General features: G+C 43.2%; 2 protein-coding genes across 2 annotated transcripts in view; both read right to left on the reverse strand.

The window, feature by feature from the left end:
* The window catches only part of LOC126259243 (protein bric-a-brac 1-like), an 885,843-nt gene extending 871,442 nt beyond the window's left edge, over nucleotides 1–14,401 (reverse strand). The window contains exon 1 of the mRNA XM_049955867.1: nucleotides 14,294–14,401. Coding sequence (XP_049811824.1) covers nucleotides 14,294–14,314 — 21 coding nt within the window. The 5' untranslated portion in view covers nucleotides 14,315–14,401. The remainder of the gene's footprint in view (nucleotides 1–14,293) is intronic.
* Nucleotides 14,402–14,896: 495 nt separating this feature from the next.
* LOC126260100 (protein bric-a-brac 2-like) lies at nucleotides 14,897–15,540 on the reverse strand (the record flags this gene model as incomplete). Its single annotated transcript, XM_049957333.1, has 1 exon — nucleotides 14,897–15,540. A coding segment is annotated over exon 1 (408 nt), but the record flags the coding sequence as incomplete, so codon positions are not given.
* Nucleotides 15,541–24,028: the final 8,488 nt, after the last annotated feature.

The raw sequence follows: 24,028 nt of genomic DNA on the forward strand, positions 1-24,028 counted from the left end.
TTATGAAGTACATATAATTGAGAAAAGCAAATTCTTTGAGAGGATGTGCTGTAGCCACGCATCGCGCTACGAAATGACAAATGCTTTTTGTTACACTGGAATAAAGCGGACAACGTAACAATTTGTGATGCTGATGCATCACCTCCGAAAACCTGCACGCCGAAAGAAGTACTGAGGCACGCATCACAAGCCGGCGGTGAAGGAATTGGGGGTGGGGGTGGGGGGGTGGGGAGGAGCCAGCAGAGTGCAAGCAGAGAGATGGGTGCGTGTAAAGTTGGGGAGCGGCTGCCACGCGCGCGGACCGCACACAAAAACGCGGCGAGGGCGCGTGGCGCGTAGCGGCCGGCCGGCCGGCCGTGCAAGAAGTTGCCGAAACCTCCGCCGGACCCCTAATTGGACAGCTTCCAAGGAACAACTTGGATAATTAATTTCAAATTAGGCGCGAGCCCGGTAATTACTCGCGACAAAACTCTCCACTTGTCACCGCTTGGAATCCCCGGCCGGCCGGCCGGCCGGCCCTGCCCTGGTGCACCGCGACCGCCGCCGCGCCGGTAGCCGCACGCAGGGTCACAATGAGACGCGACTCCGGCCGGCTAGAAGCGAAAACAAAAATTACGGCGCCCAGAAATTCACCAAGTAGCCGGCGGCGGCGGGAGCCAAGTTTTTTAATAACTTCCAAACACCTGTCATTATCCGTCATTATTGTCGCCGAAAGCACACAAAACTCGCAGCCCAGACGTGGCGTTTAGTGATTCTCGTGGGCTGTAAGAGTGTCACGGGACACTTATATGGGAACGCGGGCGACGGGAGGGACGCCCCATAAAGTTTTACGATAATAAACGTTTTATCGTTTCATCACCCGTCACTGAAGCCACCTGTTCGTAATGCAAAGTGGTATTCGGTGCACATCGAAGTCTGGCCACGGATGTCAATCGCACTTTGCGATATGGTGGTGACGCGAAGACAAATGCGCTGAACTTCTTGTGGCTCGCACCAGAGAACGCCCACATCTCTACAAACTACATCTTTGACTTATCGACAAGGAAAAAATAATATAAAATGTAAGTGCCAATTATGTCGTAAAACGGCTACCACCATTCGTACCATACCTATATATTTTTATATCTTCGGAGGCTTATTGAAATCGCAGGTTATTATAAGCGAAGTTTACGGAGGGCAATCAGGCGTATAATAGGCTGAATTTCTTCCCTAATACAATTTATTCTACATAAATATGTAATAAATTTATCTCCTGCACTGAAAATTAATACGAACTGGCACTATGGAATGCTACAGGTAGCCTATATTGGATTAAGGAAACACTATGATTCAAAGCAGCATTCACTCAATTTTGATTTACAACAAGTAACTGAAAATATTTCTGTCAGAAGCAAACAACAATTCACACTGAAAATGTGTTTTTGCTATTGGCTACGAAATTTTCCAAACCTTTATTATGGATTGGAACACAAGCTATAAGAGAAGTGTTCCGCATCATGATGCGTTTCACTGATAAAATTCCGAAGCGTACTTTCCTAGAACAGTCAGCCAATATATTGCTTCCAGTTAAGCATATCTCGCGGAAAGGCGGTGAAGGTAAAATTGTAGTTATTAAAGCTCACTCAAGAGCTACCAGCAATCTTTCTTTCCGCGAACTACTCGCGACTGGTACACGAAAAGGCAGAAGTGAGGCTGGTACAACAAGAACCCTCCGCCACACACCTTAAGATGGCCTGTGGAGTATAGAAGTAGATGTATAGCAGTATTCTTAAACAGTAACTTCGTAACAAATCGTGAACCTTTCTTATCACCTATTAAAGTGAATCTATATTTTTTTCACTATCGCTACGAGATGATTTTCAGTTAACTTTGTTTGGCAACATTCATGGTGTTGAATTAGATTAGCTGGAGACATTTATCGATTAAGTAGTCTTTTCTTAAAAGTAATTAGAACCTTGACTATCGCCTGGAAGAACAGTATACTTATAAAACTTTCCCCTATAATTAACAAACATCGTTTCGGTACTGTCGAGCCTAAGGAATGCAGATTTATCACAGACTGGGCCGGAATTTTTAAGGAAAAAATACCTCAGAACTCTTTAATATTAAATGATATAAAACTATTTCACCCATTCTGAGAATTCACTGCTGTTACCAGTAAGACATAATACGCACATCCCTGGACAAATGCTTCAATAATTTTAAGGTGGTGGTTCCAACTGAGGCTCTAACAGATTCATATGCAGTCGCGTACGGCTTCGAAAGTTTCACATGTACTCTTATTCATGAAAAAAAAATCATTTATAAAAAAGTAGCAAAGCGCAAACTATGAATAAATAACTTACTACGTCCTGTCCTTTCTTTTTTTCTAACACCAGAATGAGAATGTTTGGGCATGACGAAAGTATCCTGTGGCTAAAATCTGATTTTCCTTCTATTAGGTCGTTGTTTTTTTGATAAGAGACAACTTAATGTTCAGTTACACATGGCAGAATTGCCAAGGTGTCACAGAAGAACAAATTTGTGCCGACTGGTTCAACCAATATCGCTAAGAGCAGTGTCGTATTATCAGTCACGCCATGAGGGATTTCACCTCCATATCACAAGCACCAACGATGGGTCGGCCTCAGTGTGGCAGTGCAGAGGAACTTCTGAAAGACATCCAATAGCTGTCATGAGTGGCAGTTTGTCTTAAATGGAAATAAATGTAATAAAACAAGGCGCATGACGAGGAAGAAGATCCAGGTAACATGAGTACAGTTTTAGAGATGCGTCACTGGGCTCGGTCATTAAAATTAAATACGTTGAAATAACGTTAACTAGCAATACGTAGTAGAAAGAACACATACAATCAACTGAGGAGGCAATCAATGGGAGACATCCATTTATTGGGAGAAATTTGGCAAAGTTTAGCGCGGTTCAAACGGAGACTGCGCATCAACACCTTGAGAATAACTTTGAATTTTTTTGACCCTCGCCACGTCTGCTTACATGAAATGATCGAAGGAACTTAGAGTATGCTGGTGTATTTGTATTTGGTGGGTTCAGTCTGTAGCAGACTGCTACCAAGATACTCTGGCATTCTACGCGACATTCCTCATAACCATTTTATTATTTTCCGCGAAACGCAATTTGAAAACTTTAAGGAACCAAGACCCTAGACAGAATATAAAACTATTCCGCTGAACCCACCACATACCTTGTAGAAGGATGATAAGAAAAAGTGATGAGAAATTAAAGTGCGCATGGACGCAAATAGAAAACGTTTATTTGCGCACTCTGCGATCAAATGGAGAAGTTAAAAGAAGGTAGATATCGTGAAACAGTGTATAGGGCCTGCAGAGAAATTATGCGTATGTGGGTTCGTAGGAAAGAAGACTGATATGACATTTTTGTATAAAATATTGTCCTCTTATCGCGTGAAATTCGAGAAAATCTGGAGGTTTCAGTAGTTACCTCCATGGACTTCGTCCCGAGCTCACGAGAACAGTTTATACGACATGTTATCAAAAAGTAACGGAAATGTTTTTCTAAAATAATATTCATTTAATTATTGATCAACATTAAATTTGTCCCCTTCACCGTAATCCCCCTGAGACATAATACACTAGTGCCAGCGCTTTTTCCAATCTTGGAATCACTTTTGGAACTCAGTTTTCCTTCAGAGACTCTGTTTTCATCTCATCAACGGTGGTAAAAAAAAAGAGCCCTTTCGTGGTTCTCTTCAGCCTCGAGAATAGAAAGACGTCGCAGGGGAACACGTCCGGCGAATACGATGGCTAAGGCAAAATAACGGTTTAGTTTTCTGTCCAAAAATCACGAACAAGCATTATGATGTGAGCGGGAGCACTACCGTGACGCAATTTCCACGAGTGGTTTTACCACAATTCTGGCCGCTTTCTTCGGTTTGCTTCACGCAAACTGTGGATAACTTCGAGATAGTATTCCTTACTGACCGTACGACCATAAAATAGGAACTAACGATGCACTATACGATTGTACTCGAAGAAAACAGTGAGAACAACTCTCGTATATGATGGAACTTGCAGATTTTTCTTCAGGCAGTTTCCATTGGGGCGATTGAGCCTTAGTTTCGATGTCATACACGTTTAATCATGTTTCATCACCTTTTATAATCTTCTTTACACGTTCTGGATCGTAGTCGACTTCATTCAGCAATTCCTGAGCGATGTATACGCGAGGTCTTCTCGGTCGAAATTTAAAAATTTCGAAACAAACTTGGCTGTTACGTTTCATGCCCAAAACACCCGAAAAATTTTTTTTCGCATAAGTCAAAGTATACTTGACATCATCAGCAACCGCTCTGATGGTGATTCGGCGATCTTCCAGAACCATTTTCTTTACTTCTTCCACATTGTCGTCAGTGATTGATTTCAATGTCTTCTCGACTCTCTTTGGATCGTTTATACCACTCCTAAGCTCTTGTCTCAATCGTTGCAGATTCGCCAAAATCTTCGGTCAGCATTTCGAATGCAGTGCTGCACTTTATTCCATTTCTCAAGTAAAATTTAGTACAAATTGTCTGATCCACCTTCTTCAAAAATGGTTCAAATGGCTCTGAGCACTATGGGACTTAACAGCGGAGGTGATCAGTCCCCTAGAACTTAGAACTACTTAAACCTAACTGACCTAAGGACATCACACACATCCTTTCCCGTGGCAGGATTCGAACCTGCGACCGTAGCGGTCGACCGGTTCCAGACTGAAGCGCCTAAAACCGCTCGGCCACTCCGGCCGGCCATCTTCTTCGAAAGTACAGATGCTCCGCGCACTCGAAAACACACACAATAACAATAATATAAATATTCGAAACAGCTCAAAATGCAATCGTGCGAAAGAAACATGTGAACCAACAAGATTAAAAAAATTTGAAAATCGGTTGTATAAAGCCTAAAAAATTGAAAAAATCACGTTACTTTTTAATCACACCTCGTACAAGGGTATCGTTGCGAGAAGTTTTGTTATCCGATAAAAACATCGGTGGACACATGAGTCTAGGATGACCACTAAGAGAGATCCTAACAGAGGTGTTAAAACATCGAGTTTGGAGGAATTTGATGAGGAATATGATGCCACCAAATAGCCTAGAAGATACGACCTTCAATGACACATGTCGCAACAGTTTGCGAACCACATAAAAACTAGTACGGGCCTAAGTATGCAATCAATCGTTCGCCGAGGTAGCTCTCCGAGGAAACTCTAGGGCGCAACGCATGCTGCGCGGCCCACCCAAACGTCCTCTTTGTCGTTTCCAGATGTGCCGGCGTGTCCCGGAGAGGCTGGCGGCGCGTTATCGGCGGCGCACACAGCTGGGTCTGGGAGCAGCCGGAAGCAGAAAGCCAGAGAGGGCCGGCGGCAGGAAGCAGGCGCAACAGGCGACCGGGCCGCGTCGCGGGGGTGGAACGACAAAGACGCGGGGGCGGAGGGACAAAGACGCGGGGGCGGAGAAGGCGGAGGCGCCGGCGAGTCGCCGCGGCGCGCGCTGCACCGAGGGGCTGCGTCGTAATCGAGTTAGCAGCGACGGCGGCGGCGGCGACGGCAGTGGGCTATTTTGTTTGCGGGCTAATCTAATTAGCCATGTTCCATCCCGGCCGATCAAAGAGCGGTCTGCGTCGCGGGCCACGCCCGTCCGCGGCCGACGGCGCGCCACGACGCTTCCGGCACACTCTTCCTGGCGCCGGCCACAAAAAGACTTAACAGCTGCCGGCACCTTCGTGTGCACCACAGCACCAAAGCATCTGCTCGCATCTCTCTGCTGCCCCCAAAAAATATATTTACCTAATTAATCCTTTATTTCTTTGCATATACCTGTCTGTAATCCCGGTAAATACTAAAAGCACAGCGCTCCAGTACGGCAAGAGTGAAACAAAATAAAACAGCGCATTAATAAAGTAGAATACCGGTCGGAAATTGTTTTCGGCGGGAGCGGAAACGTCGCAGCTGTGTTATGCTGATCCAGATGATTTCCTTCGCTGCCTAAAGAGAACAGACTAGCGCTGGGTGTATCACATTGGAACGTGAAAACATGTTGATCCATCGCCGCCTATCCATCATAAGGGACTAACTGTCGCAGGGCTCCGCTACCGGAATCTCTTGACGAACTTAAGGGGGCTGTGAAGAGCAGGCGTTGCGGGAAACTGTCCGAGGGTTCACTTTTCGCTTCTGCGCAAGACACAGTCACACATGCCGTTCGTGTGGACTGCCATATTCTGACTTTAACAATTGTCGGTTGTGGAAGACGTTCTTGAATGAAGAGGAGGTGTTTTACGAGCCAAAACGCGGACTTCTAGAACCGCCGCTGGGAAAAATGTGACACACTGAATGGTGAACACGTAAAGAAAGACTAGTACGACCTCCATGTTTCGTGGTCGCAGCTTGATTTTTTCTAGAGGTGACTATTTAAAATTTTCGTGATTACCCCATTGTAAATACCACGACTGAATACAACAACAAAACTCAAAGACTGAAGGTGATCACATCAACATAAATGAATCGACAAAACGTTAAATTTAATGTAAACGCAACAAATTCGATAAAAGATACCTTACACAGAGAGACTTGCACCGATATAAATTATCTTTCGCATGTAACAGCGCTCATCGCTGTCGCGACAGAAAATGGACTGGATGTGGCAAAATTTTGGTCAAAAACTATATGACATTAACTGTGCACCTATGTACGTTCTGACACGAGAGTGAATAAAAGCCCTCATCGCACGAAATATTAACAATCGGTCCGAATTTTTCATTACATCTCGCTGACATTCTTATGCATGTACAATAGCTCTGTCGCATCATCTCTCTTAACTGGCCACGTAAGTAGCTTAATATGTGCATCATTCAGAGCAAACTGTACGCACCTCATAGTTGCACATACAGAACTCTACCTAATACTTTGCAGAGTGTTCTTAATGATGCAAATTATAAGCACTTTGCTTCAGATACCTGCATATATGATGAGTTACAAAGAAAGAAAGATTTGAGATTAGCGTCCTGTTGACGGCAATGTCACTAGGGTCGGTCTATAATCTTAGAGGAGGAGGCGGGTGGGGAAGGAAATTGGCCTTGCCCTTTCGACATGCCTTAAGCGACTTACGGATATCGCATGAAACCTAAATATAGGTGAACGGACGAGATTTGTTAAGTTCCCCCAGAGTACGAGTTCAGTATGATGAGTTAGATACATAACAATACCGACAACGAGATCTTATAACAGCTCTAGAACCGCGCTGCTGCTACGGTCGCAGGTTCGAATCCTGCCTCGGGCATGGATGTGTGTGATGTCATTAGGTTAGGTAGGTTTAAGTAGTTCTAAGTCTAGGGGACTGATAACCTCAGATGTTAAGTCCCATAGTGCTTAGAGCCATTTGAACCATTTTTTGAACAACTCTAGATGGACAGAAAGCCATATATTATACGTAATTAAGACTTACAGCATTAAAAAAATTTTTGAAGACATTATACATGGTGAGTCGTCAGTAAGTTAAATTTTTAAGCCTCTGTTTCTCAGAATACATAATGTCAACACTGCAATCGCGTTGTTAGCACACTAAAAGTATTTTCCGAGGTATGCTAAACTCATAAAAATACTAGTAACGGTGTGTGAAACTTCCGAAACAGGCAAATATGGAAATAATGACGTCATAAAAAATATCATCTGTATTTAATAAAATATAACATAAGAAGACGTTCCTTAAGACTATTTCTAGCGACGGACATGGACCAAGTAAATCACCATTTTTTGTCCAACTGAACCAAAAGCGTACGCCCTGCAGTTGGGTGCACTTTACGCTAAAAGCGAACGAAAACAATTACAGTAATATTAATCTCCATGCACTCAGTACGTAACAAATGTGATTTTTCGGTTTTTTGGTGCAAAACACTGAATATACTAGGTATACTAACAGTATACGATAAAAGAGTCTGCAATGACGACACTGCATAAATATTTTGTGTATTTTGGAACTATGCTGCACCTTATTTTATGTAAACGCTAGGTACACTAACAGTAGTTACGATACAATCGTCTGCAGTGACAACGCATAAATATCTTTCCTTCGTCTATTTTGGAGCTCATGCTGCACCTCATACAACGTACATTTAATTGTGTTTTTTGTGTGTTTTTTTACTTGAAACTAGAGGTTTGTGCAATCCAGTTTCGAAATGCTGAATCTTTAGATGTGTACAAACAAGAGAGGGAAACTGATTAACAGAACTTACCAAACAGGGTTCCAGAAATGGTTTGCTGCATTTCTGAAAATAATCCAAAACGAAATATACAATTTATTTTACGAATAAATATTCTACCAGCTCAAGGTGCACATGTTTCGTTACACATACGTAAACAGTACAGAAATATAATAAATGAAACTCCTTGTTTAGATTAAATGTTTTCTGCTGGTAACACGTATCACAGAGACAGAGGCCTGAGTCCCAAAATGCATTCTCAACTAACAGCTCGTTTTATTCGCGACTGTAAGCGCCACCTGTAATTTATGAACAAAGCTCGGTCTTATTATTTTGCCATTCGCTTGCATTACAGTGGCTATGCCCTGCTCAGCGGATTGTCCCGGGAAGCTACATTTTTAACTTTTCCGAAACTTTAACTGAAGATTACGAATAACACTTTTATAAGAAAGAATAACTGCTCGTGTATCTAACAGAAAAAAAAATCCAGTTTATCACAAACTCCAAGACAGCAGTTAGTAGACATCTTCCCTAAGGTCTACACCAGAGTTTATGTGTATACACGAAACCAATGAACATCTTGTTGGTAGTGTGAAGTGCGATGCCCATGTACGCTACCTTGCAGAAATTGTAGTGGATGTTAAAATGCTACAACAGAAGAATTTTCGGTGAAAATGTTATCTGAGCAATTAACTCTAAAATAATCCAGATAATTGTGTTTCTAAGACAGCATCCTGTGACGCTCCCAATGGCGTTCGCTATTAATAAACGGTACTACATACTTTTAAGAGCTTCACACGTCATTGGAACAAACTGTAGAAGGAATTTAGAACATAGTACAAAACCAGAATGCTTAATCAGGGTTAATGCTACTGGAGATGATTTACTCTTGGTCTCCTCGTAGGCTATCTAAGAAAGAATAGCACACACCAAGAAACGGAATTCTTCAGTGTTAGTCGGTACACAATTAAGGTACTGTTCTGTAATTTTCACGTTCACAAGATTACAAATGCAGTGCAAAAAGTAAATAGAAAAGGCTCAACCGCAGTATGAATCCTGAGATAGCGACACACACACTAACGTCAACGTACTTACTTCAGAGTATATAAATTAAGTGAGAACGCAGCTGTACATTTTTGTGATGACAAAATATTTATTTTCTCAACAGAAGACGTAAAAACGTACAAGAAAATTGTAAAAAAATTAAAAAATGAGAAGTAACATTCCTTGTCAATGGAGCCCTAAAGCCTTGCTTTGCGGCAACGTCACGAATGTTTTGTACGTAAAAGTCGTTCACCATACTCTGCGATGTTCAATAATAAAATCATTAACCTACGAAGAATTATAATGTACTGATTCGTAAAATACTGGATGAATTATCCATCAATATTGACCAAAAACTGAAAATCTGTGCTACTAAAATTATAGTCATACTTGTGGTTCCCTCTCACGTCTAACACCATCAAACATTCAATTCTTTCCGGATATTTCTTCAACTGCTTCTCAATCAGTTTGGCACCACTTTCCGTTTTTGCTTTCTCAGCCTCGTATTCACTTCTTACCGATTTTCGAGAATACAAGATTGGCCTAATGGCGCTAGGCAGAAATAAAAAGCAAGGGCCTTGTGCTGACTAAAAGAAAGGGAGAGGAAGCAGGTTATGGTTCACTAGCTTCGCGGCATATATTCCCGGACAAAAATTACAGAAGGAAGAAACGATGGATTGCTCGAGAAGAGGAACATTCGAAACGCTTATAAAGTTTGAAAAATTGTGTCCTGTCCTGGTACAATTGAGATCTAATTTCAGATAATCAAAATTTTCTAACATCCTCACAGCGCCTGAAATCCAACCAGACCGTTGTATGCTTATATGAACGATTGCTCTCTGCATTCCAGAGTTACAGTCTTTCATATTAATATTGAGCACATACCAAAATAAATATCTGCACCACTATTCGCGAGGCTTCAGAATGGTTTGATTAGTTCACTCCGTGCAAGGAAGAGGAGATAGATAATGCGGCACAGAAATGTGAGCTATTCTATGTAGCACGAAGGTTGTTGCGGAAACTCAAAGAGAGGCTTGCAGATGGACAGAATCGTTCCTGTCATTAATAGTTACAGGAAGTTCTATAAAGTTATTGGTCACTAAAAAGGAGAGGGCTGCTGCTTTGCTGATGTGGAATGAACCCATTAGTTTATGTAGCTTTTTTTTCACTTTATATTAATGTGTGTGACGCACGTTAATTTCTGATACTAGAGGAGACGACGCTTGTGCGCAGCTACGAGGTGGACACTTCATACCCGCTTTCCTGAGGAAGAAAGGAAAAGAAAGCCTCAATTTATGGCGCAGAGTGGGTGTTCCAAAGTAATACAACTGCCGTTAGCAGGTTGTGGGAGAGTATTTGTTTAGTTCCTGGAGGCTCGAGGTTCCGAGTCCCGCTACGTCAAGAGATTAGCGGAAGGACTAACTTTCAAGAAGCTCTCGAACGACAGCAGAAAGGACGCTGAAAAGAGAACTAGATTTCATGTTTATTAAATTAGGGTGACGACGGTAGTATTCGTAACGAGGCCAACAAGTCCAGCGAGGTCAGACGAACGAACAAGTTAAATTTTTACATCTTCGGTAGAAATGCTGATGTGGTCTTCAGTCCGAAGACTGGTCTGTTACAGCAGTCCATGCTACTCTTATCACGTGCAAGCCCGTTCATCGACGCTTAGTTAAATCTATATCCCTTTGAATCTGCTTACTACAGTGAATCCACGGTCCCTCCTACACGATTCTTACCCCGCCAAATTTTTTTCAATTACGACACTGACGATTCCTTGATGCGTCAGGATGTGTCTTGTCAACTGATCCCTCCTTTTGGTCATGTTGTGCCATAAATTTCTTGCCACCGCCATGTTTTTTTCGCACCTTCGCATTAATTATTCGATCAACCTAATTAACCTGCACCATTTTTCAAAGCTTCTATTCTCTTCCAATCTGAGGTGTTTACCGTTCAAATTTCACTTCGATACGGGGATGAACGCCAGACCACTACCTCAGAGAAGACTTCCTTGAATTTCAAATAATAATTGATGTTAATAAATTTCTCTCTTTTCACAAACGTTCTCGTTGCTATGCCCACTGTCCAAATAGCAAAAGGCTAACCAGACTATTCTTCGTGTCTTATTTCCTAATCTAATTCCTTCACTACTACCTGATTTAAATCGACTACAATCGATTACCCTCGTTTTACTTTTGTTGACTGTCGTCTTACAAACTCTTTTCAAGAACCTATTTGCCCGCATCTCGTGGTCGTGCGGTAGCGTTCTCGCTTCCCACGCCCGGGTTCCCGGGTTCGATTCCCGGCGGGGTCAGGGATTTTCTCTGCCTCGTGATGGCTGGGTGTCGTGTGCTGTCCTTAGGTTAGTTAGGTTTAAGTAGTTCTAAGTTCTAGGGGACTGATGATCATAGATGTTAAGTCCCATAGTGCTCAGAGCCATTTGAACCACGCCAAGAACCTATTTGTTCTGGTTTAACGATCTTCAAGTCGATTTACGTAATTACAAATTCATCGGCAAATCTCTGAAGTCCTTATTTCTTCTCCGAACCTTAACACCTCACCAAATTTCTCCTGAATGTCTTTTAGCCTTCTTAATGCGGAATTAATAAATAACAACTGTAAGACTACGAGCACTAAAAACAAGGCGTACTATGATACAGGCGCCGTTACTGTGTTACGACACAGAGGAAACAGAATTACGAAATGAGCGGGAAGAAATTGCGATTATAAGAAGACTGTAGTGGTGCGATGTATTGTGAGCGGCAAGGCAGTAGGGTGAGCGAGCGCCGGTGGAGAGGCGGCAGCTTTTTTAAAACGCGCGGCTCAGAGGCGGCAGGTGGCGGGGCGGTGGGTGGGCTGGCCGCGGCCGACACGTGCTCCGAAAAACACGTGCCGCACCGCGCCGCGGCACCCCGCGCCGACGCCTTGAAGCCCCGCACACGTGGCCGCGGGGGCCGAGTCCCCGGCGCCGGGGACTGTTCACAGTTCCACTCACGTAGCACGCTACTTGGTAGACGTCCTTATACCTTAGTCACTGAAACGATCTGAAGAACTGTCACCACTCAATTCCCTCCTTCTGTCTGCACGCTCATAACGGTAAGCGATTCGATTGGAGGATGGTCACGATACAGATCTGAAATGTAATCTTGCATTTGGGAAATACATTTTGCGATCTATGAGAATACGGATAACTTTAAAACAATGTTTACGCGTGTTTCGCCTCTCGTAGAAAAATATACGACATACGAAAACGCTCTGCATGCGTTGGAAGAAACGGTGAGAGAGATGTAACGAGACGATGGGACTGATCACCATTAACATGCGATTGATAGCTCACTCTTCCTTGTCCTTGAAGATCAACGAAAATGTCTGCCACTGTGAAAACAACTGGAAGACGGAGGAGACTGAAAAAATATCGTACGAAAATCAGCAAACACTCTACTTCCTATGATTCAACAAAATTAGTTTTCAAATGACTTCTAGTCTCTTAGGAATTATCATGCCTAAAACGATAAACTGCAATTAAGTTGTACGTTAACAGTCAATGATTTCCAGTATCTTACGAGCACACCTCCCTTATTATAATGGCTGGAGAATAGAAAAAGCTTAATTACAACAAAAAGGAAATGGCCAACGAGAAATAGGCATTAATGAACGGCGTCTGACAAATGTTCGTAGTTTAACGAAAACCATTGCAACTTTGTGCCACTTTCCAATGTTAGGTAGCCCCATCTTAGGCGGAGATTGTGTTATATACACTGTATCTGCGGCAATATTAATCAAATGATTAGCCACAGTAGTATTAGAAAATTGTTTACATCTCGTTTTCCATACCGCTGTACACGAAAATTGACTGGGACTATCAACCCGTTGGTATACGCGTAGTAAAATTGCAAAAAAACCTTACCATATATTATATATCTATTGTGGGAATTTGAACAGAGATGCAATTAACTTCAGTCACACAAGTAGTCATATCTATTCCTCTGCAGTGTTTTCCTTGTTACTAAGCAACGAATTTTTGCGGGATTCTGGTGTACGTTTTCGTCTTACCTGTTGTTGGAGCAGATGAAAAGGGCATAAACATTTGTTACTACTCTAACAAGGTCTGGACCTTCTTAAGGAAGAGTTTCCGTAACGTAGCGTCCATAGTTACAAACTTTAAACAAATATTGGCCCTCAAATAATTGTACTATACGCACCATTTTTAAATTGGGATATTGTTTGGAGGTAATGGCTGTCAGTGGAACATAAGGAAAATAAATATCCGACGTAACGGAGGTTGCGGTATTAGATAACGGATCTGATAAGAGCGGTATATTCTGCATATTGTTAGGAGACACTGAAGAGGGAGATAACGTACGACAGCCTCACAACAGTCAGCTATAAAAGGATTTTACATCGGTACACACTGTTGTTTCTCGCATTATCGAATTCCAACATAGAATTTGAAATCCAGAGCGTACATAACATCACCAGACACGCAACAGCTTTTCTGATGTTTCATTTGCTAACCGTTTTCCAGTTATTGCTCCTTTATAAAGAAGTAACTAACACAACTGAGCCTTCTTCGTATTCAATTAATTATTCAATTATTAAATAAAATAATTAAAAAACACTAAATAATCACTGATAATCATTAACAAACTATTAATTGCTTTTTCGCGGACTCTTCACTCTGTCCGATGAGGTGGACACAAAACGAACCGTCCAGTTATTTAAAAATCGAGCAGGAAGCTAAATTTGAATGACGCCTTACTGAAGGAACGTGCCAAATAATAGTGTGTCATCATAGGATTAGGCAGTTTGGTTCGGTTCTACATTCACAACGCATGCCGTAAGTATTCTGCCGTTTAAGCGTTAGAGGAAGGGAAGTGTCGTGCAGGACAGTGTTGTTTGGTAAGTGCTAGTCGACGGCAGCGTCTAAAACTCCTTCGCTGGTAAGATGGCGACGCAGTTGTCTATGTAGTGAGCACGGTAGGGACCGGACAGAAGTGAACACAGGTTAGACAACAGAGATAGTGAAGAAAGCGTGGACTCACCCGCTCCTCCTCGCGTATCATCTCAGCGATGCCGGGCTTGATCTCGAGGTCCTCGGGGTGCGGAGCGGTCTGCGCCTGCGGCGGCGGCGGCGGGGGCGGCAGCGGCAGCCCCGGCTCTGGCCCCAGCGTGGGGCCGGGGGGCGGCGGCTGCTGCTGCGGCGGCTGCGGGGGCGGCTGCTGCGGCGCCAGCGGCTGCTGGGCCGGTGCCTGCGGCTGCGGCTGCGCCTGCGGGGGGAGTGGCACGTCGTCTAGAAGTTCGGCGGCCGCCACCACCGCCGGCGTCGACGGGCTGTCCTCGGGGCTGGACACGGAGCTGCGCTCGCCGGCCGACGTCCGCCGCCGCTTCTTGGCCTGCGTCGGGTGCGGGTGCGCGCCGCGCTGCCCCGGCGAGGACGCCAGGCAGCCTTCGGCGGACAGGTCCCACGGCTTCTTGCAGCCGGCCGCGTGCGCCAGCGACGACGGCGTCGCCGGCGGCTGCGGCGTCGAGGACGGAGATACCGAACCGGCGCCGCCCGGCGCGTCGCCGCCTCCGCCGCCACCGTGATGGTGGTGGTGATGCGGTGGCGTCGACGCGCCGTTCGCCTCCGGTTCGCAGCTTCCAGAGCTGCCTCCGCCCCCGCCGCCGCCTCCGCCGCCACCGCCCCCGCCGCTGCCCACGTCCGCCAGGCCGCGGATCTTGAGCGACTCTGCCACTTTGAGCAGTGGGCCTATCTGCTCTTGCGACACGTTGATCTCGCCCTTGTACATAAATTCGACGGCGGCTTTCAGTTCGGGCCACTTGATGTCCTTCAGGATGACGATGGGGTGCTGACAGGGGTTGTCGAAGAAGAGCGCCTGGAAGTACGGGCTGCAAGCCGACAACACCATCTTGTGCGCCTTGACGCTGTGTCCCTCGCAGGCCAGCGTCACGTCCACGAAGGATTCGCTTTGCAGCAACTGGTCGAAGACGTTGGTCAAGTTGCTCTGGTAATTATTCCAGCGCAAGCAGAACTGCTGCGGCGGCTGCTGCATCGTCGTGGCTTCTGTCAGACGGTTGCGTGCGTGGGACGATGACGACGACGAGCGCAGTCCGCACCCGACCGGCAAAAAAACACAAGCACACGCGCAACAGTGATGCGGTCGAGCCGCTCACGAACAGAGTCTGGTGCTACAACTATGCGCTGTGCGAGCAGAGTCCGATGCAGAGTCTGTTTATCGAGAGCCAAAGAGTCCAGGCCGGCGAGCGTGCCACTCCACCTCCGCCGAGTTCGCGCGCGCGGTACGGACTGGCGGCGGCGTCGCGCCTGCCGGCGCTGCGTGGCGCGCCCCCCACCACGGCCGGACACATGGTCGATTCTCGCGCGCTCCGCGCTCCTTGCCCCTCCCCGAGGCTCCCCTTCCCCTCCCCCCGGCCCCACGTTGGCGCGCGGGGCAGCCCCCCCTTCCCTGGCGCCACCGACCAGCACGCCCCCTACCGACCACCCCTCTACGCCGACGCCACCGCCTCCCGCCCCCACCGTCATCATTTATTTATATAAAATGTACATGTAATACGGGGGTGTGAAATGAGAGGATGTCTGTCATACATAATGCATGATGATGCTCTGGGCCTATTGATTTATTGATGAAGGAAGGAAACCGAGGCAAAGGCAGGACTAGCGGCGGCAGCGGTGGTGTCAAGCAGGGCACGGCTACCGAGTGCGAACTGGAGTGCGCGTGCAAACTCAACTTTTGCTCGTCTTACAAAATATTGCTCCCACTAATTTACTCTCTGTCTTTGTGGCTCTGCGTTAGCTTTTGAGGAAAAGTTTTAAGATCTGTGCCCAATCAGTACCCAATCTAATGTTTAAATAGTGCCTCGCTTCCCAAATTATTTTCTCTATCGACATACGAAAAGCTAAAGGAATTCGTAAAATAAAATCATTTTATTGCATTTTACAGCCCCCATCGGGGTACACAAACAATTTCTAGCGGTTTCGACCTCTTAGCAAGTCTTCAGATGATTTGACGAGTTATTACGCGATGTATTAAAATTGTCTGCTGACTTGGTAATAACGCGAAATCGGTATTGAAATTATAGATGCAACGTGAGCCTGTAAAATGCAATAAATGACTTCCTTACAAAGTGGTAGAGTGGTTCTCCTTAGGCAGTCGCCTAGTCTGCGTAAATCCGGAGAACAATAAGAGACAAATTATATGTATTCGTGACTTTGTCGTATGCGTTAAGAGACTCACCAGCTCTTGAACACATGCAGAAACTGCATTACAGGACAAGGGAAATTAAGTCTCTGATATGGATGAATTGATATTCGTTATCTAACGACAGATTTAAAAAGAGAATGTTTGGCACAGCTCCAATAACGTACTATATTAACATTCGGAGAGCCCATCAAACTATAATACTCAGCGGTGCAGTCAAAGTTTAAGACATGAAAGAAATAATAGCAGCGCACTTCATTAGAGAGTTAATGCTACAATTTGCATAGTAAGAAAGCTATAAATAATAACTACAATTATAATAACAGGTATAATAATTGTCAAGAATAAATGTATAATAATGTCACGTTTAATAACACCGTCTCCAGTAACAGGAGTAATGTCCTCCTAATGCAAACACCTGGCAGCAGTACACAAGAAACCAAGGGTTGGGAAAAAACTTGTCTGATCCGGGCAAGAATAAGATATAATATGTCAAAGTCAGCGTATGAAATGCAAGAGGATAAAAGAAAAAAAAGATAAAACAGGGCCACGAGCAAAGCATGGATAGTGTTAACGATGTGGCTGAGATATCAGTTAACTGTTGAACAGAAGAAAAACAGCTCGGGTGTGCCGAGGGAATAACTACGGTAAAAGTTGAAGCTTTATTTTCCTCTTCTATGCGGGATTGATTTGGATAAAACGACCATTGCTGGGTAGTTTGTTCACGAATAAGGTGAAGGAGCTGAAGAAAGATTTAATGATGTCATAGGCACAGCCAAGTGATTACAAATTTATCTTGTACTTCAGTGCTCCTGATATCTTCAGTGAATTGTCCTTATTACAAAATCTAGTGACACAATAAGATGAAGTTGTCCACAACTTACGCAGAAAGCGAACTTTTACAAACAAATTACGTCTCCAGCAAAAACTGAGTTTTGTAAATGACTTAACTAACATTACTGAAAATGAGTAATTTTCTTCATAAACATATTCTTCTGTTGTTTGCTGCCAGTTATACTGAGTTGCAACACATTATACGCAGGTGCCGTATTTCAACCATCACGTGTTCCAACAAACTTTTTTTGAAGACCTGAAGATGACAGCTACAACCGTCGAAACCAGTTGTCAACAACAAAGACTAATTTATGTGATTTTGGATAGTGAAAGCTTTTTCCCAAGTAAAAGGTTACAGGGTCTGTACGACATACCGGCACATAAAGGAAGTGATAAAAATTGCTTTTATACATTATCTCGATTTGTGTCAATTGATTCCTTTTAGACTTCGTGAAATTATATGTTTCATCAACAATCATGCTGTGATAATCGTTATTCCGAGCTGTAGTTACTAACCAGTTAAGTTCCACTTCTACTTCATTATTTATTGCAGAACGACAGAAGGCCTTTCTGTATTGAGGTGGATGGTATGGTGCTTCAGGAACAGTGATGTCGGCGAAAGATGTACGGTATGATTATTCAAAGTAAAGGAAAACTCTAAGAAATTAATAATATTACCCTTGTGCAGTTGGATTTTGAAGGTAATTTTATTATTATTTCACTAAAGGCATCCGAAAATTAGTCAGTTTCTTGTTGTGAGCCACAATTTTTATCATGTGGATTTTGTTTCTGTACAGCGCAACTCAAGTTTTATACTCTCTCTGTACGGCTTGGACAGGAATCTCTCTAATTTTACTTGCATTGTCTTTTCGCGAGATATACGTAGGAGGAGACAATACATTTGTTGACTCCTCTAGGAACGTATGCTCTCGAAGCTTTAACAGTAAACCGCACGTGTTGCGGAACGCCTCTCTTGCAGCGTTTGAAACTGCAGTTGGTTGATCGTATCCATGTCGCTTTCGCGCTTACTAAATAAAACTACAATGGACGCACTATTATTTGGATCTTCTCTATTTCCTCTATCAATTCTGTCTGGTGCGGATCCCATACCGACGAATAATACTTAAGTAGACTCAGTAGAAGCGATGGGATTGGTGACGTGAATTTCGAAGTTCGTTTTGTTCATCGTTTCTTACCCACTGGTGCCCTCTGAAGCTCTGCTAGCACGTCAGATACCCATCGTCATTTCATAAACGGCAATGCAATATACGCCCAGACTTTTGACTGTACCCGAGCATAATACGGAAAATTTCCGTCTCCTTCGCCATTCATTCATACTGTTCTAGAACGAAGTATCCAGTAACCTGTGTGTTATCCAAAAACAGGAGATTAAACCTTTAACTATCACTGGCGTAATTCAACCCTCAGCACGGCCTGTTGTCCTCCTCCTGCCTAGTAAACTCAGCCCTATCATTTTTCTCTCTCCTTCCTACTAGCCAACTCCTCCTACAGATTTCATTCCTCCTGTAGTGCTGCCTTACATTTAGTCAGTTATTTAGTACGTGTCCCATATATTTCTATAGCTTCAAAGAGTTTTAAGAAGATGACGTACTCTAGGACTGTCGTCGGATGCGGTACTGTGCGAGTCACGGTTTCTATTTCAAAAGCACTCCTTTACTGAGGCAGCTATTCATACATTTACTGAGCACATAACAAAATCTAATTATCAACAGATGGGATCTTTTGTGATTCATCGAAGGCATCTGATTGTGTCAGTCACTCTTATTAGAGAATTTAACTTTTTGTAGATACATACTCGTAGTTCAGCACATGTCTGGTTCAGTTGTTATTCAAGAAACAGGTGCAGGCTGTACGAGTAATACAAAATAGAAAGGCGCGAGGTACCTGACACGTTCCACATCATTACGAAGTGTCGTATTCATGATCTATGGAACAAGTACTAATCTAATCTAATCTAAACAGCATCTGCATGGGCAGAAATTAGAATGCGGAGCAGCGGGGAGGCACAGAGTTCAGTCATTTGCTAACTACTGTTTTGCTTTGTGTTTATGATGTAAAAGATTATTTGAATCTGAAAGCAGAAATAGTCCTGTTTGCAGATGATACAAGCATTCTCGTGATGCCCAGCAAAGCAGCATTACCAGAGAAAATAATAGACGATGTTTGTGTGAAAGTTCCTGTTTTGGGTCTTTACGAGTGGGCTATTTTTAATCTTTGAAAAAGCACAGCTTATGCAGTTTTGGACGCCAAAAATATCCCACCTCCTATTAACCTAGTACACCAATAAGAAATAATAAAAAGTGTAGAAAGTCCAACAGTCTTAGTTCTGCCTACTGATGAAAACATAAACTAGAAAAACCATGTAGTAGATCTCTTAAAACGTTTACGTTCGGCTACTTTTTTTTGCCATAGAAATAACTGCCAACTTCGGGAATACAGAAGGTAGTAATAAACATGTCATGTTAGTTCGTTACTCCCATTCAACATGATAATTATTCTTTTGAGAAAATTATTTAACACAATTTTAATAACGGACATTATAGTGATACTTATGTTTATTATTAAAGCCAATGAGTTCACTATGCTGGATTTCGTTTTATCACTAGTTGGCGCTTCTCAAGCGCAAGCACAGTGTATATTTCGCGCAAATCTCACTAAAAAGGCTTTATGTAGTTAGCAGACGGATCTTTTGTCAATGGCAAAGGCTTTCAAGTGTCCACGAGATCATTTGGTATTGCTCCCAATGTGACGAGAACCACTTTCGCTGGTTTACGCCAGAGCCACAGTAGTTCGATTTTTAAGTCTGGCAAGTTTCCAAGTTGTTTCTCGTCGACTCTGCTGTCATCTGGGATAGCAACGTCAATGACACACACTTTATTTTTCTCCACAATTGTGATGTCTTGTTCATTATATTCCAGTATTCGATCTTTCTGAATTCCCACGGCAGTCACAAGCTCGTATTCTACAATTTTTTCTGGCTTGTTGTCTCATCAGTTGCTTGACACCGGCAGATAGTAATTTTGGCATAAATTCCAAAGAATAGTTTGTGTCGTATCATTATGCCCCTGTCTGTCATCAGTCTGAGCGAAATTTTTGCAATATTTTTGCAAGATAGGTCAATTGTTTTCTCAGCTTCTTTGTAGAATATGCACATAGGGTCTTCTGTTGATTTCTCGATTGTGGCTTGGATAGCGTTGGTTCTGTTACCTTGTTACCGTGCAGCAAAAATCAGTTCTTCAGTTTCCTTCTTTAAGCTTCCGTTGGTCAGGCAAGACCAGATCGTTTCTTTATCTAGTTTGCTTTTAATATCGTCAAAAACATGTCCCTGCAATGCTTTATTGCGCAGGCTGTTAAGCCTTGCATTGGAGCACCGTTTTCCGGTGTTGATTCTTGGTTTGCTCTACTTTCAGAAGCTTTCGGTTGTGGACTTGAATCAGAGCTGATTCTTGGCCACCTTTCACACAGTCTGCCAACGCATGCTTTTCTTCTTCCACTGTGTGTCTCATGTAATCACTCCTGTATTTCCATCAGTGCTAGGAAAATATTTCAATGTTTATTTCTTTCATAGTAATTTTTAATTAGCATTATTTGAAATATTTAAGTAAAAATTTTAATAAACTGGAAATAAAATGACTAAGAACATGGAGTTATACGGCAACAAACCTGTAATACCGTTTGTTTTGGCCTACATATGCACGTAACCATCATTGTCAGTTCATTATGTTTCGATTACTATACCGATCCCAGTTCCGACTCCTGTCCTGTGACTGCTGTAATTACTGTTGTTGCGATTGCTAATATTGCGTGTTGTGTAAAGTGAAGTACTGAAAATATACGAAGTTATTTTAAAAAGCGCACCGATCATTTTACAAAAGTATTACCCGCGTCAAGTCGGCGTAATTTTCATCATCCAAATATAGAGTTTCAGAGACTCGACTTTATTTGAAGATAAAGAAAGACAGATTCTTTGCTGCTTAGAGCTGATGGTTTGTGATATTTTACGTTAAATGGAATTAAGTGAAAAGTAAGAGACGAAATTAACTGCGTTTTATAGTGAACATTTGCAGAAGTTAATAGTATCGATATCGATCCTCAAGTGTTAGTATAAATTTCAGTACTGCAGACTGTTAGAATCTCTGATCGGACGTAAAGCTTGCGATAGCTAGAAGTTTTTGATATCTTGTTAATGAATATGTTTTGGCCTACCTAAAGAAAAACGAAAACAGGAAAGACAACAATAATTAAAAAACAGAATCAGTAGCGCAGGCCTGATAATTACGGGACACAGCCAGTTCTGTAGCCTGTGTAATAAGCAGTCCATTAGTATCGCACGCCATTACTATAAACTATTTAAACTAAATTTAAACGAGCTGTGTTTTCATGAAGCGCGGTGTTGGTTCGTAATCTGTGTTCTCATACTTGGCCAGAGTATAATAGCTGAATTGAAGCTTCGTCGCCGTTTTATGCAAATAAAACAATATAAGAGCTAGCATACTCCTGCACACTGCGCACGATTTACGTAGACATCTGCACACACGACTACGTCACAGCCCTAGAGAACCACATATTAAAATATCTACAGTCCAGATAAGACCACACAATCCAGCACCAGTTTCATTGTCCTTCACGCCTTCTTTATTGGCCCATTACGGTTTGTCGAACAACGCTCACACGATGAAGCGCGTGGTGAATTGTCGTCCGTTTTTTGCTTTTCTGTCCCGATTATATAGCTCTTCTTTTGTTCAGTTCAAAACGCCGGCATTATATCTGATGACAGGTATGGCAAGGACACTGAATGCCTTTGATGGTACTGCCGCCATTCAGTTTGCTTTCAAAAATTTTTCTGGTACTTTGTGTGTACTCTTTGCACACCATACTGTTTACATGTCGCGGCAAAATGCCTGGTATTTGTAGAGACCTCTGGCTGGTGGCACTGGATGGCTTGTCCATTTGGTATCTCGATGCCCTCTCTTTCTGAAATTTTGCCATTCTTTTTAGCACCAGTCCAGTGTGGCGGGTGTGCTATGTCTGGTTAGAAGTAACACAAGATCTGAATGCCTTAATCTCGCCGAGTAAAGTAAATGAAGCATGCTCTCTGGCAACAAACACTGTCCCTGAAGGAAGGAGTATTAAATAAGTATGCATAGGTGGATCAGCAACATATGTATAAAGTTTCTTCTTTTATTAAAAAATATTTGTTACGCCAAGTTCTGGCTTCGTGACAATAAGAAGGACGTACGAAAAATTAGTCATGGAATAGCACATGTACGATATTACTTTAAGTTCTAAACAGTATCAAGATACAGTACACCGAAATATTTTACAACTTGTTAGAAGCCAAGTACGAGGGACACTTCATAAATAATGCATACTATTTTTTTTTACTTGCACGCTAATTTTCTTAACATCTCTTTAAAGTCCTTCAATGTTATCTCCCTGCTTCTCTATGACTGAATTCCAACGCCTCGGGATCTCTATTATTCCATCCAGGACACAACGTCTGTTCTCCTATCGAGAGACTCTTGTAACGGTGGTAGAAAGCTCTTCCAGAGAAAGATAACAACGTCCACCCGTTGGTTTTTTCAACTTCTGGAACAAGTTGAAGTCTGGTGGATTCATGTCCTGGACGTAGCGAGGATGCAGCAACATTTCCCATCCGTATTCGCGCAGTTTTTGGGTTACAACGTTGCCGATATGAGAGCGAGTACTGTCGTGGAGATAGAGTAGCCCAACTGAGGTCGGGTTTAGTGCATTTTTCTTCGCAGGTTTTGCGTGAAGTTACGATGATTCAGTGCTGTGAGACTTGTTCCACATCGGGCTTCGTGTGTCATGACGATTTCTTGGTGATCATAAGCAAAAATCATCATTTGCTTGAGCTTTGATTGAGCGCGACAGAAGTTTTTTCGACGTGGAGAATCTGAAGTTCTCCAATCACTGGACTGTGATTTCAACTAAGGTTCCGAGTCTCTAAAACACGTTTCATCAACAGCGACAACTCGACACAAGAACCTGTAACCTTTGAGCAAGGTTGCAATGTCCAGTCGTTTCCGCTGCTCTTCAGCAGTCAAACAGCGTGGGAACCATCTCGTAGGAATTTCTCTATTTTCAAATTGTTTATCAGAATACGGAATACTGATGTTGGGGGAATTCCCGTGGCTTCAGAGAATTCCTCACAAGTCTCAGTGCTATCTTCTTCAAGAGCATCTGGCACAAGTTTCACATTTCGTTCACCTGTTGACGATTTTGGCCTCCCGGACCTTTGATTTTCGTCTATGCTCATACGACCACCACGGAAACGATTAACCCAGCGTGAAACTGTACTACGGTTCATTGTAACAAATTTCACTTAACGCACTATGGAATTCTGTCGGGTTTTTGCCGTGCAAAGTTTGGATCTTGATGTACGACCTCTGGTCTTCAACAGTCACAATACCCGAGACCCTCGCAGGGTCCATTCCTACCTGTCGCTAATTTTATGTTACAGCACACAGCGAACAAACAAACAAAAGTGGTTCTTCCTCAAGCTCCCGACCACTTCTGACATAATTTTCATTGTTCTTGCATCAAACAGTTCACAGTAATACCAACTTCCGTATTATTTTTGAAATGTCCCTCGTATATGATCTACACAGATTCATCTTTGCATTGCATTATTTAGATAAGGAAAAAATGGAAAAGATGGGCAGAATTCTCCCTGACATA

The sequence above is a fragment of the Schistocerca nitens genome, chromosome 5 (genome assembly GCF_023898315.1).
Source record: "Schistocerca nitens isolate TAMUIC-IGC-003100 chromosome 5, iqSchNite1.1, whole genome shotgun sequence".
Taxonomy (NCBI): Eukaryota; Metazoa; Arthropoda; class Insecta; order Orthoptera; family Acrididae; genus Schistocerca; species Schistocerca nitens.